Raw genomic sequence first — 19227 nt, forward strand, 5'->3', positions numbered from 1 at the left:
ATTGTGTAGTTAACAAAGGCAAAATCTTTTCTCTTAGCTGATGGGATATTACGTGCAAGGACGATACGCTCAATCTCCCCAAATTTTTTGAAGGATTCCCTAAATCCCAAACCCCAAACCCCAAATCCCAAACCCTAAACCCCAAACCTAAACCCCCAAACCTAAACCTCCAAACCTAAACCCTAAACCCCAAACTCGAAACCCAAAACCCGAAATCCGAAACCCGAAACTCCGAAATCCGAAACCCCGAAACCCGAAACTCCGAACCCCGAAACCCGAAACCCCGAAACCCGAACCCCGACCCCCGAACCCCGAACCCTGAACCCTGAACCCTGAACCCTAAACCCCGAATCTAAATAGGACTTTGCTCTTTTTTTCTGAAGATTTTTTTCTAATTCTATTTCTTCCAGGTAACCTTTTCTCTAAAAGCATTATTATGCAAATTATGCTGCATCTACATACAATTTTTGCTTTGAACTATGCCAATAACTGCTTGATAATTAATAAATATGTCAAATATTTAAAACTGGTGGTTACTTTGGTTACACTACTGTTGTTGTTCAAATTTGGCTCGAGAGTGACCATGCCGGAAGAGTCGAAAGAGCTGCCGATTGGGGCGGAGAAGGCAAAAATCCTAAAACCCTCAGGCTAAATCCTAAAATCCTAAATTTTAAAATTCTAAAACCCTAAATTCTAAAATCCTAAAATCTGAAACCCTAAACTCTAAAATTTCAAACTTCTAAAACTCCAAATCCTAAACTCTAAACCCTAAGGCCGAAACATTTCAATCCTAAATCCCAAATTCTGAAACTCTTTAATCCTAAAACTCTAATTCCAAATCCAAAACCTCCAGCCCCAAAACTCAAACCCCAAACTCCTAATAATAATCTAGAATGCCTATTCAGAAATAATTTGGTAATCAAAATCAACTTTACAAAAGTGAAGAATTCCTAGTCTGTTCTAATCACTCTGATGCAAAATTACACAGAGCAATCATCACAGATGATCTTATTTGACTGATAAATAAAGAAACAAAAATAAAAAAAAGGAAAGAAAACGAGAGTGCGTACCCTGGTAACCACTACTGCTGTGGCTGCTGCAGGTTGTGAGGAGGTTGCTGCTGCCGCTGCAGGTTTGGCGGCGGTGAGGGCGGCATCCAAGGTCTCGGCGGGGCAAACACCGGGACCGCTCCACCAGGCGGTGGCGGCGGAGGAATCCCGCGCCTGGCGGGTGGAGGAGCCCCCATCCCGGGCCTCTGCGGTGGTGGGGGGCCGTGCATCATCTGAGGGGGTTGCAGGCCCACAGGGCGCTTCCCGAACTGGGGTGGGGGCAGGGGGAAGGGCGCGGGCGGGGCCACGGGAGGTCGCAGGCGGGGCCACGGGAGACGGGAAGCCGCGCACCTGAGGGGGGCAGACGTCCTGCGGGTAGGAGACGGGCGGGGCAGAGAGCTGCGGCACGGGGGGCCGGGAGATCTGGGGCTGCATCATGCCAGGGGCTGGGCCACCGACCCCGCGGACGGGGCTGGCAAGACCTGGCTGTGCCTGAACGAGGGGGGCGCTGGGGACGCCGCGGCCGGCGCCGCGGCCGATTCCGGGGCCTGCGAGGGCGGTGGAGGCGGCGTGGGCCTTGGCGCGGGACTCGTCCGGGGGAGAGCGGCCCTCGACGGTCAGGGAGACGACCTCCTCGCCGCGGAGGAGGACGAGGCCAAGGGTGCGGCGGTCCTCGCACTCCTCTCCTCCTTTCTTGGCGTTGGGCCCGGATGAAGAGGGGGCAGCTTGCGGAACTCCTCGCAGTCGCCGAGGACGAGGTTCATGTGGCGGTCGAAGGCCATGAACTTGCCCACCAGCTGCCGGCCGTCCTGGATCGTCACCCGCATCCGCTAGTTGACGTACTGCAGCATCTTCGAACCCTTCGACATCGACATCTTGGATCGTCTCTCTCGTTCCGCCAGGGTTTTTGGGTTTTTCAATGTCGGGAGGGAGAGTCGGACTCGGAGGGATGGATGAAAGAAATAGAATCAGGGTAGTTTCAGGAGGTTTTTGAATGTCTGAGCGCTCTCGGGTTCAAAATTCAAAATTTAAAATTCAGAATTTAGAATTTAGGATTTAAAATTTAAAATTTTAGGGTTTAGAATTTTAGAGTTTAGAATTGTACCTGTTTAAAAAAAATCATATTCATTTTTTGTTAAAAAAATTATATTCATTTTTTTGTTTAAAAAATATATATTCATTTTTTTAAAAAAAAATTATATTCATTTGTTTTGTTTTTTGTTCTAAATAGATATAGAAATGCAAATAGACCGGATCAAACTGGATCATGAGTGATCTCGATCTAACTCTGTTTCTTATTCGGATTTTAATATTGAATTCAGACTCAACCTAATAGAAGATCGGATCAACCACGGCTGTAGTTTTTGACCCAATAAATTATTCGGATTGGATCGGGTCACTTCATCCCAACCTAAAAAATTTGAGCTCGGACAAATTTGGATCCGGATTGGATCCATATATAAAACTACATCATAGAACTATGACACAACTTAGATACTAGGATCAAATTTATCTTTGTTTCAGTGCTCTTTGTTGGTTTCTTTGATCTTTGACGGAGGAAACAAAATGAACAAAACATTTTTGCTTAAATTAAAAAAAAAAAATCTGTATGCCATTGCAGCCTTCAATTTAGATGCACTTGAATACAATTGTATGTTAATAAGAAGAATCTATTAGATATAAGTTGTTGAAAGAATTTGGGAGTCCAAGCAAACACATGCTTAATCCAAGTTAATATTTCCCCATGCTTAATGATTCAAGTGGTCAATTCGATTTGGTCCAATTCAAACAAGATGTAGTTCTCCAACCCTGGTGAAGTTATGACTACAATTAGTCATCACAAGCATCCCAACCAGCAACAGTGCGCGTTCCTTCTGTTTCATCTCATATTAGCTTCAGAAACATCTGTTGCCCAACTTAAATAATCTGCATGCTTAAATGAGTTCAGCAAGATGCTCGTCTCTGCAACCAATGAAGATATACATGATGATGATCCATGTACCGCCTAGGGATTCCATAAGGTAGGAGAGAGAGTTATTTTGAAGTTGCTCAAAAGGAGCCAAAAGATTATATCTAATGCAACACCAATCATAGCATATCTAAACCCTAAACCCCGAACCCCGAACCCCGAACCCCGAACCCTATACCCCGAACCCTATACCCTGAACCCTAAATCCTAAACCCCGAGCCCTAAACCCTAAACCCCGAGCCCTAAACCCTAAACCCCGAACCCGAAACTCTAAACCCCAAACCCAAAACCCAAAACCCTAAACCCTAAACCCTAAATCCGAAACCCTAAACCCGAAATCCTAAACCCGAAACCCATTCTAGTAACTTATTAATTTTACAGGATTTGATTTAATAGAGAGAAGAAGAAAAAAATCGGTTAATCTTGATCATCCCACTGACTTCATCAAGTCAGATTAAAAAAAAAGAAACTAGATTCAGCCCGATTCTTGGGCACCTAAATCAGTCACACTGATTTTTCTTACAGGCATGGGTCAACTCGAATCATTAAGTGATCTAATTAAAAATAATTGACCAAGTCGGCCAGGTAAGTGAGATCAATGAAAGAGATATACCATTAATTCGACAAAGACGAATCAATACGATTAGCTTTCAATTAAAAACCACCGGTCAAGACTGCCAAACTTATCTTAGACACCGACTGGCTAATCAATTTTGATTTTAATTATCCTAATGACTCAGGCTCAACCACTAAGCCTCAATCAAGTTCCATTTGGTCTAATTAAAGATATAAACTTGATCAAGTACGACTATTGTATTTGATTGAATATCCTTGACCTAATATAATTACTACTTAGTTAGATTTGATCAATTACTCCAATTAGTCCATCTTTGATTTTAACCCTAAGTCTAACCCAGTTCACTAACACTTGATTTGAGTTAACCCAAAAATTCCCAAGATTTATGCAATGTCAATTAGATTTCAATTCACAATTCTAAATCACTTCATTCTCAATTAAGTGTAGATTTATGAAAATTTCATATCATTGTATAAGTTTTGAATCACGTGTTAATTACAAACTTTTAGTTCTTAAAACTAATTTTCAAATCTGAGTTTGTCAATTAAACATGCTGATTTTAGATTTAATTCATATTTAAATCTTTTTTTAATTTATGTTCATACATCATATATACAAAACTAATGTGAATTTATTCTAAACAACATACATCATATGCATTTGATTTCCAGATCTGATTTTAAACATTAAAAAACAATTCAACAATATAAATAGAAGCAGAGAGGCTTGAAGAAATTTTGACTCACGATGGACTGCTTTGGGCTTTTCTTTGTCCTTGTTATTTTGACCCTCCTTTGTTCTGTTTACCCTTTTGCACAGGCTTAGCTAGTGATACTTTAAGATTTACCTGGGCAAAGGAAACACAAAGTGACCACTGAAATCAATCAAAAAGGGGGAATAACGTATTATCATTCAACATATCAATACCGAACCTTTGGGAGTTATTTGACTCGATAAATGAAACAGCAGCCTCTCGCATTGTGTAGTTAACAAAGGCAAAATCTTTTCTCTTAGCTGATGGGATATTACGTGCAAGGACGATACGCTCAATCTCCCCAAATTTTTTGAAGGATTTCCTCACTTTGTCTTCATTCCAAGATAATGGTATGCCTTCAACATAAACCGATTTTACCTGAACAAAGGCGAGATATGTGGATCACCATATCAAAACAGTAAAGATTTGACAAGAAATTGTCAGTGACTAATCAAAGACATCAGAAACATAAAAACAAATTTCTTCTGTGAGACTAATGGGCCATATCCCATAAGATCCCAAAGTGAAAATGGATATCTGCTCCAAATTGCTAGAGATTGAAAAGTAGAAGTTGGAAAGAGAAAAACAGTTATTGGTGAGAACATATTCTGTACATGCCTAAGGTAGACCACATCACTTTATACTATCAGACAGTTGAACAAACTAATAAACAGTTCACTATCTGAACACTATTCAACATCCTAAGAATAATGCAAAGATGGAAGGAAAATTGTTACAAGTAGCCCATAAAAATTGGACACATAATTGAAAAGTTAACAAAAACCCAAAATGACTTCCACATTACAGTGTTTAAAGCTGTTAAGCATAATTTATAGCAGAAATTTTAACATGCCTGCGCCTTAGAGTGTGCATGTGTGATTGTGTGGCCATGGTTCTAAATCCCAAGTCATAAGCCATAAATAAAAAAGTACAGTGCATTATAACACATAAAGCTCCATTCAGAGAAGAAAACGATAGTCTTCGTTGCTATATAAAGTATAAAACTTGTAAAAGACACACAAAAAACAAAAAAATACAACAGTTCTAATTATTTGCAATTTTTAAAACCATGTACCAAATTACACGAAAAAAGCCATTTTGTAAGCTCTAGGTGCAAAAACCATATAACAGATTTTGATGTTATGGAGTAGAGCACAATGAGTGATATGCACTTTAATCTGATGAGCAAATTAAAACTTCTAACACATCATAATATATGGCCTAAAATTATCAAAGCCATCACAAGCGACGAGAAAATAGGGAGGGGTGTAGATGAAAGATAGAGAGAGAGAGGGAGAGGTGGAGAAAGGTGGGGAGACCTTCTGCATCTCCTCTTTATCTGGATCATTCAATGGCTCAGCCCAAGCAACTTTAATATTCCAACCCTTTCCAAAACCATCTTTCTTCTAAAGTTTTTTGCATGCAATTTGTGCATCTCTGTTAGTTTCAAGTTCAAGAAGTGCAAATCCACGATTGGAATCTGCATTATTAGGATCAGCCATGACTGTGACAGTGTCGATCTTCTCAACTCCAATTTCCTGTAACAGGTTGATGACCTGCTCATCAAATAACATGAAAGAAAATAACTCAGCCAGGGAACAGACCTTTGAGGATATGTCATTAAATAACAGCATATTCTAGCTTTTATTTGTATTATTGACAACTACAAAGAAATTGCTACATAAAAATGAGGAATATACTCACATCTTCATTTTTATACTTTTTGTCAATGTTCCCTAGAAATATTGTATCATTCCCTTCAAGAGCTGCAGCTCCACAAAGCTTCCCACAAAGCTTTAATTGCATATCAAAATATCAGAATCAGAATGTCACCAAGATTCATGGCAATATGAAAGGTGCAGATTACTAAATCAAACACATCAAAATGATTCACCCAAGCAAAGTGCATAGGGACCATAAAATACCAAATTTGATGATATAAAGCATCATTAATTTAAACACAATTAAACCACCTAACAGTATTAAAATAATTAAGCAATAATGATGAAGGTATTGCATGAAGCACAAATACTAGATGATGTTAAAAGTAATGAAAAGGGTAGAAGATATTAATCACCTTTACAAGGATAAGCAATTATCAACAAAGTTATTAGGTTAATGAGAAAAGGCACTTCAGAAATGAGTCATACGGACATAACTGTATGTGGGATCATACAGTTGAATAAAGCAAATGTCAATCATTACACAACCCTATAGGTTGCATTAGACTACCCAAACAAGTGAGCATAATTATAACCTTGCAACCAATATATTAATTAGATGCTAGCAACCAAAATCTTTTACTAAGGATGACACAAAACATACTAGGACTCAATACCTATACCGATAGGTTACTAGTAATGGTACAAATTAGTATAGTAATATACTAAAGCATAGTATGACTATTGGTTCTGGCACAACAAAAGTGTTCATGAGCTGCACAGCCCGCCCGGTCCACTCAAGCCTGGAATATTTCGGATGGGCCTGAGCTTGAATTTTTAGCCCGACGAACCAAGTCATGCCTAAAATATGAGCCTGCCTATTAAATAGGTTGGGCTCGAGTTTAAATTAGCCCCGCTAGATGCGGATCTTATAAAAATATAATACATATCACAAATGAATGCCCTAGCCCACCATTCAGTCATAGATTTAGGTGTTCGACATCAATTGAGGGCATCTTCTCACCAAGACAACGCCTCTGGCCTAAACCTCGAACCCCGAACCCCGACCCTCGACCCCGGACCCCCAGACCCCCGGGGACCCGGGGACCCGACCCCTCCGGCCCCAAGCCCCCGGCCCCAAAACCCTAAACCCCGACCTCCAGAACCCCGGAACCCGAAAACCCGAAAACCCTGAAACCCTGAAACCCTAACCCCCTAAAACCCTAAAACCCAACCCCCAACCCCCAAAATCCAAAACCCCAACCCCCAAAACCTAAAACCTAAAACCCAAAACCCTATAAACCCTAAACCCAAAACCATAAACCCAAACCCCAAAACCCAAAATCCTAAAACCTAAACCCAAATCCCAAACCCCAAACCCCAAACCCCAAACCCAAAACCCCAAAACCCAAAATCCGAAAACCCAAACCCGAAAACCCAAACCCGAAAACCTATAACACCCGAAAACCTATAACCCCCGAAACACGTAACCCCCGAAACCCGTAACCCCCGAAACTCGTAACCCCGAAACCCGTAACCCCGAGCCCCCGAACCCCCGAGCGCCCGAACCCCCGAGCCCGAACCCCCGAGCTCGAACCCGAACCCCGAAACCCCGAAACCCCGAAATCCGAAACCCTGAAACTCTAAACCCAAAATCCTAAACCCGAACCCCGAACCCGAACCTCGAACCCCGAACCACCGAAACTCCGAAACTCGAAACCCCTAAATCCTAACCCCCTAAATCCTAACCCTAAATCCTGAACCTTGAACCCTGAACCCTAAACCTTGAACCCTAAACCCTAAACCCTAAATCCGAAATTGGTTCGGCAATCCTTAACTGTGGATGCTTACATTATTATGGAGCACAATTAATAGTTACTTGGCAGAATCTAAATAGGACTTTGCTCTTTTTTTCTGAAGATTTTTTTCTAATTCTATTTCTTCCAGGTAACCTTTTCTCTAAAAGCATTATTATGCAAATTTTGCCCATGGTAATCACACACATACATGTGCGTTGCTACATTCTTTGCTTGCCATATTCATCAAATTAGTTTCTTTCTGATCAGAAGTATGCATAATTTATGCTAAGCAAAAATATTCTAAAATGTAAGTCATGTATAATTCTAATATGTGCAAAACTAAAGATTGCTTTTTATATTTTGAATAAAAGTCTTAGAAGCTATAACTTGAAGGATGGCAAGTTTTGTCTCAATGCCCATCATTAGCAAGAAAACAAAATCAAAACTTTTTTCTAAAGAAGCACCAAGAATTTGTTCTGCCGAATTTTTTTGTTATGCTAATGTTGGAATCACTAGTCAAATTTTGATGCATTATAATAATGCATTTTACAGTCTTTCATGTGTCCTGGACAATCCATAAATGGGCTGAAAAGAGGTTTTAATTGATTATCAACGTGAAAATATAAAAGCTGTATATTGCATTGAAATAATTTAAGTAGCAAAGAATGGGATAAGGTGGTCTTCATGATTGGTTTAGACCACAACTTATGACCCGGTCTTGTAAGTAAAGCAAGTCAACTACTAGACATTCCAAACATATTAAAGGTCATGTTTAGGTGATGGAAGCGAATGGATTACAAGGAATGTTAAGGTGCTGAACCTAGTGATATTTTTATATTCTTAGTCCAGTGATCAAGGAAATGAGCCTGATTGCTTGTCTCGGTTCTTAATATCGGAAAGATATAGTCCTGCAGAAATTTAGTTATTTTTTTAAATTTTTATCTTTGCATCATGGGAATTTTATTGCTGGTGCACATTGTATTGATTCTCCTATAAAATGACCAAGGCTAATCATCTTGACGCTGCATCTACATACAATTTTTGCTTTGAACTATGCCAATAACTGCTTGATAATTAATAAATATGTCAAATATTTAAAACTGGTGGTTATTTTGGTTACACTACTGTTGTTGTTCAAATTTGGCTCGAGAGTGACCATGCCGGAAGAGTCGAAAGAGCTGCCGATTGGGGCGGAGAAGGCAAAAATCCTAAAGCCCTCAGGCTAAATCCTAAAATCCTAAATTTTAAAATTCTAAAACCCTAAATTCTAAAATCCTAAAATCTGAAACCCTAAACTCTAAAATTTCAAACTTCTAAAACTCCAAATCCTAAACTCTAAACCCTAAGGCCGAAACATTTCAATCCTAAATCCCAAATCCTGAAACTCTTTAATCCTAAAACTCTAATTCCAAATCCAAAACCTCCAGCCCCAAAACTCAAACCCCAAACTCCTAATAATAATCTAGAATGCCTATTCAGAAATAATTTGGTAATCAAAATCAACTTTACAAAAGTGAAGAATTCCTAGTCTGTTCTAATCACTCTGACATATGCAAAATTACACAGAGCAATCATCACAGATGATCTTATTTGACTGATAAATAAAGAAACAGAAATAAAAAAAAGGGAAGAAAACGAGAGTGCGTACCCTGGTAACCACTACTGCTGTGGCTGCTGCAGGTTGTAAGGAGGTTGCTGCTGCCGCTGCAGGTTTGGCGGCGGTGAGGGCGGCATCCAAGGTCTCGGCGGGGCAAACACCGGGACCGCTCCACCAGGCGGTGGCGGCGGAGGAATCCCGCGCCTGGCGGGTGGAGGAGCCCCCATCCCGGGCCTCTGCGGTGGTGGGGGGCCGTGCATCATCTGAGGGGGTTGCAGGCCCACAGGGCGCTTCCCGAACTGGGGTGGGGGCACGGGGAAGGGCGCGGGCGGGGCCACGGGAGGTCGCAGGCGGGGCCACGGGAGACGGGAAGCCGCGCACCTGAGGGGGGCAGACGTCCTGCGGGTAGGAGACGGGCGGGGCAGAGAGCTGCGGCACGGGGGGCCGGGAGATCTGGGGCTGCATCATGCCAGGGGCTGGGCCACCGACCCCGCGGACGGGGCTGGCAAGACCTGGCTGGGCCTGAACGAGGGGGGCGCTGGGGACGCCGCGGCCGGCGCCGCGGCCGATTCCGGGGCCTGCGAGGGCGGTGGAGGCGGCGTGGGCCTTGGCGCGGGACTCGTCCGGGGGAGAGCGGCCCTCGACGGTCCGGGAGACGACCTCCTCGCCGCGGAGGAGGACGAGGCCAAGGGTGCGGCGGTCCTCGCACTCCTCTCCTCCTTTCTTGGCGTTGGGCCCGGATGAAGAGGGGGCAGCTTGCGGAACTCCTCGCAGTCGCCGAGGACGAGGTTCATGTGGCGGTCGAAGGCCATGAACTTGCCCACCAGCTGCCGGCCGTCCTGGATCGTCACCCGCATCCGCTAGTTGACGTACTGCAGCATCTTCGAACCCTTCGACATCGACATCTTGGATCGTCTCTCTCGTTCCGCCAGGATTTTTGGGTTTTTCAATGTCGGGAGGGAGAGTCGGACTCGGAGGGATGGATGAAAGAAATAGAATCAGGGTAGTTTCAGGAGGTTTTTGAATGTCTGAGCGCTCTCGGGTTCAAAATTCAAAATTTAAAATTCAGAATTTAGAATTTAGGATTTAAAATTTAAAATTTTAGGGTTTAGAATTTTAGAGTTTAGAATTGTACCTGTTTAAAAAAAATCATATTCATTTTTTGTTAAAAAAATTATATTCATTTTTTTGTTTAAAAAATATATATTCATTTTTTTAAAAAAAAATTATATTCATTTGTTTTGTTTTTTGTTCTAAATAGATATAGAAATGCAAATAGACCGGATCAAACTGGATCATGAGTGATCTCGATCTAACTCTGTTTCTTATTCGGATTTTAATATTGAATTCAGACTCAACCTAATAGAAGATCGGATCAACCACGGCTGCAGTTTTTGACCCAATAAATTATTCGGATTGGATCGGGTCACTTCATCCCAACCTAAAAAATTTGAGCTCGGACAAATTTGGATCCGGATTGGATCCATATATAAAACTACATCATAGAACTATGACACAACTTAGATACTAGGATCAAATTTATCTTTGTTTCAGTGCTCTTTGTTGGTTTCTTTGATCTTTGACGGAGGAAACAAAATGAACAAAACATTTTTGCTTAAATTAAAAAAAAAAATCTGTATGCCATTGCAGCCTTAAATTTAGATGCACTTGAATACAATTGTATGTTAATAAGAAGAATCTATTAGATATAAGTTGTTGAAAGAATTTGGGAGTCCAAGCAAACACATGCTTAATCCAAGTTAATATTTCCCCATGCTTAATGATTCAAGTGGTCAATTCGATTTGGTCCAATTCAAACCAGATGTAGTTCTCCAACCCTGGTGAAGTTATGACTACAATTAGTCATCATAAGCATCCCAACCAGCAACAGTGCGCGTTCCTTCTGTTTCATCTCATATTAGCTTTAGAAACATCTGTTGCCCAACTTAAATAATCTGCATGCTTAAATGAGTTCAGCAAGATGCTCGTCTCTGCAACCAATGAAGACATACATGATGATGATCCATGTACCGCCTTGGGATTCCATAAGGTAGGAGAGAGAGTTATTTTGAAGTTGCTCAAAAGGAGCCAAAAGATTATATCTGATGCAACACCAATCATAGCATTGACTGAGCAAGAGACATGAGAATTATTTCCATGTTTAGAGAGAGGCGGTTACATGGAGGTGCATAGAGCTATAGAGTATGGTAAACCATATGGGTACAAGTGTGTTAGAGGTGCAAATATGTTTGAGCGAAAATGCACTACTATCAAAGTGAAAGAAAGTGTCAGAGAGCAGCTACTAAAGTGCAACCACATATAGATGTATGGTTGGAGGCATATACAAAAGTAGTTATGCAGGTTCATGGGTGCAAGCACCATATCAAATATTGACAGGAAAATATGGCTGCTAGGCATTCGTTGGCAACAATCAAATGTTTGATGTTATATTTGGCATGGTGACGAGAGAGTTGATGCTGAGGGGGAGTATTAAGGTTTTCTATTCTAGTATTGTTCTAGTTGCAGTATAACCGACTTAGATTTCACTTGGAACAGCATAGAGTTCTAACTAAGGTAGGAGACTCCTATATGTAGGACTAACTTGGTTATAGTGCAAAGCAGTGCTATAGCAGTCTAGGTAAAGGACTTTCTATCCTTATTGTTGTTTTGTTTTCTTATTGAAATAGGAGTCTTGGTCTCTTTATTGAAGAGTGTGTGATATAGTAAACAAGTAGAGAGCTTTCATCCTATATGCATGGTGTTAGGAGTTGATCTTAATTGATTTAAATTATATGCTGTATCAAAACATTAGCTACTTTGCTAATGAATTCGTGCACATCGTTAGAAAGAGCTTTTCTGGCACATTCATGCAGTAGAAGCTGTGTATATTAGTTTGATTTTTATAAATTTATTTTAGAAAAAATTACAGCAACACATCCCCAACTTTTTATGATTTATACTTACATTTCGAAACTTCTAAATTTTTTAAACCTCAAATTTAGATTTTAGTTGCAACATGGCTCAACTGTGTATCTGAGGAGCTGTAATTTCCCCCTAATATAAGTTTAAATACAAAATTCCATCAATATCTTTTATTATCTCTTCCCTCCTTTTTTTTCTCAGATTTACATTTTTTATGGAAACTTAAAAGAGCATTATTTTCTCCCTATTGGTGTGGTCCCTTCTCCATCTCATTTGAATTAAAAAAAAAATATGGCAGTTTAAAACCTCCCGACTTAGAGGTGAGGTAATCGTGGAAACCAGAGAGTTTGGTAGTTTGCGAAAAATGGTAAAAAAATTAAAAAAAAAGTGCTACTTTATCAGATAATTGAATGGTTAATTTTATTTAGATTTGGCTGAAATTTTAGTATATTATTTCCGACATTGAGTGCTATGGATTGAATGGTTTGGATTTTTAAAAAGTCTTGTCTATTGATTATTTCAAGCATTAATACTTGATGAGATCTATCCTCTATGTTGCTATTTATTGTTGAAATCTGTGACGAATGTTCTTGTTGCAAAAACTAAAATTAAATTTTATTGATGTGGTACGACCTATAGTTGAATTAGAGAGGATCTATTGTAATTTCATTATTCTAAATAGTAAAAGTTTTTGGCTTCATAGTTTTTTTTTTCATATCGAAGGATTTTCACGTTAAAAAATTATGTTGCTTCTTGTATGTGAATTGCTTGATTATTTTACTTGTTAATTGTTTGAGTGGCTTATAGAGATTATTGTTATTTGGTAAGTGATATTTTATTTAATCATGTAAAGAGAAAAAAAATTGGGGCATCACTATTGTTTTATTGCATTTTTCCAACATTTTCTTTCCTCACCTCTCCCGTCCCAACCCGCCTCTCTCTCTCTCTCTCTCTGTCGCTCGCTCGCTTCTCCTGTGGTGGCATGAGGGCATTGTGGCCGCGAGCTGATGGGGATGGGCTTCCCGGCCGCCCCGCTGTCGAGGAAGGGACCTGCTTCTGGTGATGTTTTTTTCTGATGCAGTGATGCTTCTACTCTATCTTCTCCGCTTGGCTACTTACCACTTCTAGTACTGTCTTCTCCAGCCTTCCTATCCCTCCTCAAAACTTGTTCCAAGTTTGTGTTTTTCAATGTTTTCTAGATGGTTAATTGTGCATGATGTTAGCGATCTTGTTCGCATTTTGGTTATTGACTAGTAAAGCAAGGAAGAAAGGGCATAATGTGATCTAACGCCTGCTTAAATTACTGCATTTTCTGTTATCTATGGTAGGTGCTTCAAAGTTGTATTTTGAAAGGGTTTCTGGTGACCATCCGGGCATATCTTGTGTCAGCAGTAACATCTAGGAGCATAACTATCTAGTTCTTTCAGGGATGATGGTTCACGAAAGCTTTGATGCTCAAAGCAAAAGTTTGGATGGAGATAAGTTTGGGAGCCTTTTTTTTAATAGTACTAAGTAGATGGAGATGATGCCAACCATGTGTATAGTTCCCACCGTAGTGTAGCTCTGTACTGCTTGGCTGAAGCGACATGCCAAACACGATGTAAAATGGAAGTACTCTTGTTTCATAATAATATTTGGGACAATGGTGTAAGATTAAATAACATACATCCGGGTGCTTGTAAAGGTTAGTTTAGGGAATAGTTTTGGGAGCTAGAGCTCAAGAGTATATTAGTCATTCCACACTCATTATTAACGATGCTAGAGCTCGAATGGATGGCTAGGCCATATTGCAATCAAAACTTGAGTTTTGGGATCCAGTGTAAATTGCTAAAAGTTGAAAAGATGCCCCTTTACTTTTTTTTATTTATTAATAAACTTTATTTGTTTTCTCCGCAAATTTATTTTTCTAAATTTAATCTTCTCAAAATTCTTTTTTATATTACTATTTGTACTTGTTCATGGTGATCATGGGGCTGCCAATCTTATTGCGCAAGTATTCATGCTGTTCTACATACTATTATATAGTGTGTAGGTTTTTTTTAAATTGGCATTAAAACTATATCGCTATTAAAATCTATATATCTATATTGTTAGAATCACTATTTTCTATAGGAAATGTTGTAAGAATCTCTTACAAGATGGTTTTTGAAGATCTTTATCAGATAGCACTGCATCTAATTAATCCAAAAATCTTGTTTTTTTTATCCTCCTTACCAACATTGTCTCATTCAAGTTCAAGAACTCTCATTAGTTCAAACACCAACCCATTTGAATCTAAGAATCCTCCAAACTACCACCGAACTTAAGTCTTGTCGGCTGCTCTCTGCTCCCCAACTCCCTAAAAAATGTGGAAAAAAAAACAAAGAGGATGCTCGCCTCTTTTTGATGTATGAGCATTAGATTGATGTCTTATAGATGAGTTTGCCAAGAGATATATAATGGAAACGTACATAGTAATCTACTATCATGGAAGGCTATTTATGGCACTCATATAAATATTATAGTCTAGCACAAGTAAACTGCAATCCGTTAGGAATGTTACCAATCCTATATGGCCAAGCCTGAGGTGCCACAAATAATTTTGATTTATCTCATCTCTAGATCTTTTGGATTCTATGGTACTCACTGTATGCTCATATACGTCCACAGATACAGCCATATGTAAGTGATAGAGATTGTCAATCATGAAACCATGTGCAACCAATTTATTTCGCAAATAAACGGAACGGTAGTCTTTATTGAAATTGAATTCAAAATATTCTTGTGCAAGATAAGATACAAAAAATAAATGTCTGCTAGCACTAGGTACAAAATAACAATCTCTAAGTATCAAACTAAATTTTGACGGTAATCGCAAAGGATAGGTCCCCACAGCAACGGCAGCAACTCTTGCTCCATTGCTAATCGGTAGGGTTACTGCACCTTCCATAAGCCTTCTACTTTCCTTTAGACCCTGTATGGTAGTGCACAAGTGAACACTAGAACCGGAGTCTATAATCCAACTGGAAATAGAAGAAACTATTAGATTAGTTTCAATAATATGCATATTAGACATACCTTCAGAAGGCGTGTCTCCCTTCTTGCTCTTTATATTCTCCATGTAGATAGGACAGTTCATTTTCCAATGGTCGTCTTCATTGCAATGCAAACACTTTTCCTTGGGTTCGGTCTTCTTCTTAGGAATTTCCTTCTTGGAAAAAGAACAACTCATTGCTACAATGAATGAGCAAACAAATGAAACAGATTTAAATAGACAACCGCATATTTATCGGGTAATGTTGGTTCTTTATGGCCATTCTGTTGGAATGACAGCATCAGCCATTCTTAGAAATTCTTCAATCTCAATAAGAGGGAAACCATGCATCAAAAAGATACAACAATGCTAATATTGGACCTAATAACCACAAGGAACTAACTTGTAGTATTAATTTCTTTAGGTGATGAACAAGATTCAGGAGCATTGTTTTGAAGAACAAAACAGCTCAATAAATAAACATTAAAAAACAATTCAGCGATACAAATAGAAGCACAGAGGCTTGAAGAAATTTTGACTCACGATGGACTGCCTTGGGCTTCTCTGTCCTTGTTACTAGATTTTGACCCTCCTTTGTTCTGTTTACCCTTTTGCACAAGCTTAGCTAGTGATACTTTAAGATTTGCCTGGACAAAGGAAACACAAAGTGACCGCTGAAATCAATCAAAAAGGGGGTATAACGTATTATCATTCAATAGATCAATACCGAACCTTTGAGCCACTCTCCGTTATTTCCTCCTTATCAAATGACTTGATACGTGAAACAGCAACCTCATGCATTGTGTAGTTAACAAAGGCAAAATCTTTTCTCATAGCTGATGGGATATTACGTGCAAGGACGATACGCTCAATCTCCCCAAATTTTTTGAAGGATTCCCTCACTTTGTCTTCATTCCAAGATAATGGTATACCTTCAACATAAACCGATTTTATCTGAACAAAGGCAAGATATGTGGATCACCATATCAATACAGTAAAGATTTGACATGAAATTGTCAGTGACTAATCAAAGACATCAGAAACATAAAAACAAAATTCTTCTGTGAGACTAATGGGTCATATCATGCACATAAGATCCCAAAGTGAAAATGGTTATCTGCTCCAAATTGCTACGAGTGAAAAGTAGAAGCTGGAAAGAGAAAAACCGTTATTGATGAGAACTTATTCTGTGCATGCCTAAGGTAGACCACATCACTTTATACTATCAGACAATTGAACAAACTAATAAACAGTTCACTATCTAAACACTATTCAACATCCTAAGAATAATGCAAAGATGCAAGGAAAATTGTTACAATTAGCCCATAATAATTGGACACAGAATTGGAAAGTTAACAAAAACCCAAAATGACTTCCACATTACAGTGTTTAAAACTGTTAAGCATAATTTACAGCAGAACTTTTAACATGCCTGTGCCTTAGAGTGTGCATGTGTGATTGTGTGGCCATGGTTCTAAAACCCAAGTCATAAGCCATAATTTACGGAGTTTAAAATTGTTAAGCATAATTTACAGCAAAACTTTTAACATGCCTGTGCCTTAGAATGTGCATGTGTGATTGTGTGGCCATGGTTCTAAAACCCAAGTCATAAGCCATAAGTAAAAAAGTACAGTGTATTATAACACATAAAACTCCATTCAGAGAAGAAAACAATAGTCTTCTTTGCTATATAAAGTATAAACCTTGTAAAAGATGCACAAAAAACAAAAAATATAACAATTTTAATTACTTGCAATTTCTAAAACTATGTACCAAATTACACGAAAAAAGCCATTTGGTAAGCTCTAGGTGCAAAAACCATATAACAAATTTTGATGTTATGGAGTAGAGCACAATGAGTTATATGCACTTTAATCTGATGAGCAAATTAAAACTTCAAACACATCATACTTTATGGCCTAAAATCATCAAAGCCATCACAGGCAACGGGAAAATAGGGAGGGGTGTGAATGAAAGATAGAGAGAGAGAGGCAGAGGTGGAGAAAGGTGGGGAGACCTCCTCTTTATCTGGATCATTCAATGGCTCAGCCCAAGCAACCTTAATATTCTGAGCCTTTCCAAGAGCATCCTTCTTCTGAAGTTTTTTGTACGCAATTTGTGCATCTCTGTTAGTTTCAATTTCAAGAAATGCAAATCCATGATTGGAATCTGCATTATTAGGATCAGCCATGACTGTGACAGTGTCGATCTTCTCAACTCTAATTTTCTGTTAACAGGTTGATGACCTGCTTATCAAATAACATGAAAGAAAATAACTCAGCCAGAGAACAGACCTTTGAGGATATGTCATTAATAACAGCATATTCTAGCTTGTATTTGTATTATTGACAACTACAAAGAAATTGCTAAGTAAAAATGAGGAATATACTCACACCTTCTTTTTTCCACTTTTTGTCAATGTTCCCAAAAAATATTGTATCATTCCCTTCAAGAGCTGCAGCTCCACAAAGCTTCCCACAAATCTTTAATTGCATATCAAAATATCAGAATCAGAATGTCACCAAGATTCATGTCAATATGAAGAGTCCAGATTACTAAATCAAACACATCAAAATGATTCACCCAAGCAAAGTGCATAGGGACCATAAAATACCAAATTTGATGATATAAAGCATCATTAATTTAAAACAATTAAACCACCTAACAGTATTAAAATAATTAAGCAATAATGATGATGGTATTGCATGAAGCACAAATACTATATGATGTTAAGTAATGAAAAGGGTAGAAGATATTAATCACCTTTATAAGTATAAGCAATTACCAACAAAGTTATTAGGTTAATGAGAAAAGGCACTTCAGAAATGAGTCATGTGAACATAACTGTATGTGGGATCATACAGTTGAACAAAGCAAATGTCAATCATTACACAACTCTATAGGTTGCATTAGACTATCCAAACAAGTGATTATAATTATAACTTTGCAACCAATATATTAATTAGATGCTAGCAACCAAAATCTTTTACCAAGGATGACACAACTCAGTGATTGACGTACTAGAACTCAATACCTATACCGGTAGGTTACTAATAATGGTACAAATTAGTATAGTAATATACTAAAGCATAGTATGACTATTGGTATTGGCACAGCAAAAGTGTTCATGAGCCATACAGCCCGCCCGGTCCACTCAAGCCTAGAACATTTCGAATGGGCCTGAGCTTGAATTTTTAACCCGATGAACCAGGTCATGCCTAAAATATGAGCCTGCCTATTAAATAGGTTGGGCTCGAGTTTAGATTAGCCTGTCTAGATGCAGATCTTATAAAAATATAATACATATCCCAAATGGGATGCCCTAGCCCACCATTAGGTCATAGATTTCGGTGCTCGACATCAATTGAGGGCATCTCCTCACCAAGACAACGCCTCTGGCCATCAAGCATCGTCCAACGGCCTCTCGATTTCATCAACGACCCCAGCTATTGTACTTGAGGTTGTAGCAATCCTCGATGCTAGGATCTATCCACTTCAACGGCTTATTACTTTCTTACGGGATCAATGAAGGATAGATAGCTTCAACCCTACAAATCTTCCCCTTCCACGAATTAGGCCTCCGACCCTACAAATCCTCCCTGACTGGCTTAGAGAGGGAAATGAAAGACGCATTTGAGGGATAATGCTTGTTTAATTTCTAATGTGATAACAACGGTAATCGTCCATCTGCTATCTGATTATTTTGACATGATGTCTCCCCTAACATTCATAACTAATCGTCCAAAAATCAACAAACACGATGGAGCCCATTAAATTTTTTTAATTCATGAAAGGAAACAAAGAGGAGCCGAAGAAAAAAGAACCCAGAAATCCATGAAAAGATGAAGGACAAAATTCCCTCGCATCGGCAACGACCTCCGGCGTG

At 39.2% G+C, this 19227-nt stretch overlaps 1 protein-coding gene and 2 pseudogenes across 5 annotated transcripts; all 3 read right to left on the reverse strand.

Annotated features, from left to right (window-relative positions):
* Positions 1-275: 275 nt before the first annotated feature.
* Positions 276-4543, reverse strand: LOC148702367 (uncharacterized; annotated as a pseudogene). The gene is made up of 3 exons (XR_015968516.2): positions 4528-4543; positions 4342-4442; positions 276-3011 (listed from the first exon to the last, which is right to left on the reverse strand). The product of XR_015968516.2 is annotated as an uncharacterized LOC148702367 (transcript).
* A 46-nt stretch (positions 4544-4589) lies between these two features.
* LOC148702368 (uncharacterized) lies at positions 4590-10403 on the reverse strand (annotated as a pseudogene). The gene is made up of 4 exons (XR_015968515.2): positions 9458-10403; positions 6054-6143; positions 5669-5905; positions 4590-4727 (listed from the first exon to the last, which is right to left on the reverse strand). The product of XR_015968515.2 is annotated as an uncharacterized LOC148702368 (transcript).
* Positions 10404-15414: 5011 nt separating this feature from the next.
* Positions 15415-19205, reverse strand: LOC103712081 (uncharacterized). 3 transcript variants are annotated; one of them, XM_089925162.1, is made up of 5 exons: positions 17737-19205; positions 17359-17587; positions 16074-16295; positions 15885-15988; positions 15415-15515 (listed from the first exon to the last, which is right to left on the reverse strand). In XM_089925162.1, the coding sequence occupies exons 2-5, from the start codon at positions 17530-17532 to the stop codon at positions 15443-15445; spliced, it is 573 nt and encodes a 190-aa protein (XP_089781288.1). In that variant the 5' UTR covers positions 17533-17587; positions 17737-19205; the 3' UTR covers positions 15415-15442. The 3 variants fall into 3 exon arrangements, with proteins under 3 accessions (XP_089781288.1, XP_089781287.1, XP_089781289.1); XM_089925161.1 differs by having other exon boundaries at positions 15415-15518; XM_089925163.1 differs by having other exon boundaries at positions 15415-15541.
* Between the last annotated feature and the right edge of the window lie 22 nt (positions 19206-19227).

This window comes from Phoenix dactylifera, chromosome 9, assembly GCF_051530095.1.
Source record: "Phoenix dactylifera cultivar Ajwa chromosome 9, Ajwa_hap1_PhDact_Kaust_v1.1, whole genome shotgun sequence".
In the NCBI taxonomy this organism is placed as follows: domain Eukaryota; kingdom Viridiplantae; phylum Streptophyta; class Magnoliopsida; order Arecales; family Arecaceae; genus Phoenix; species Phoenix dactylifera.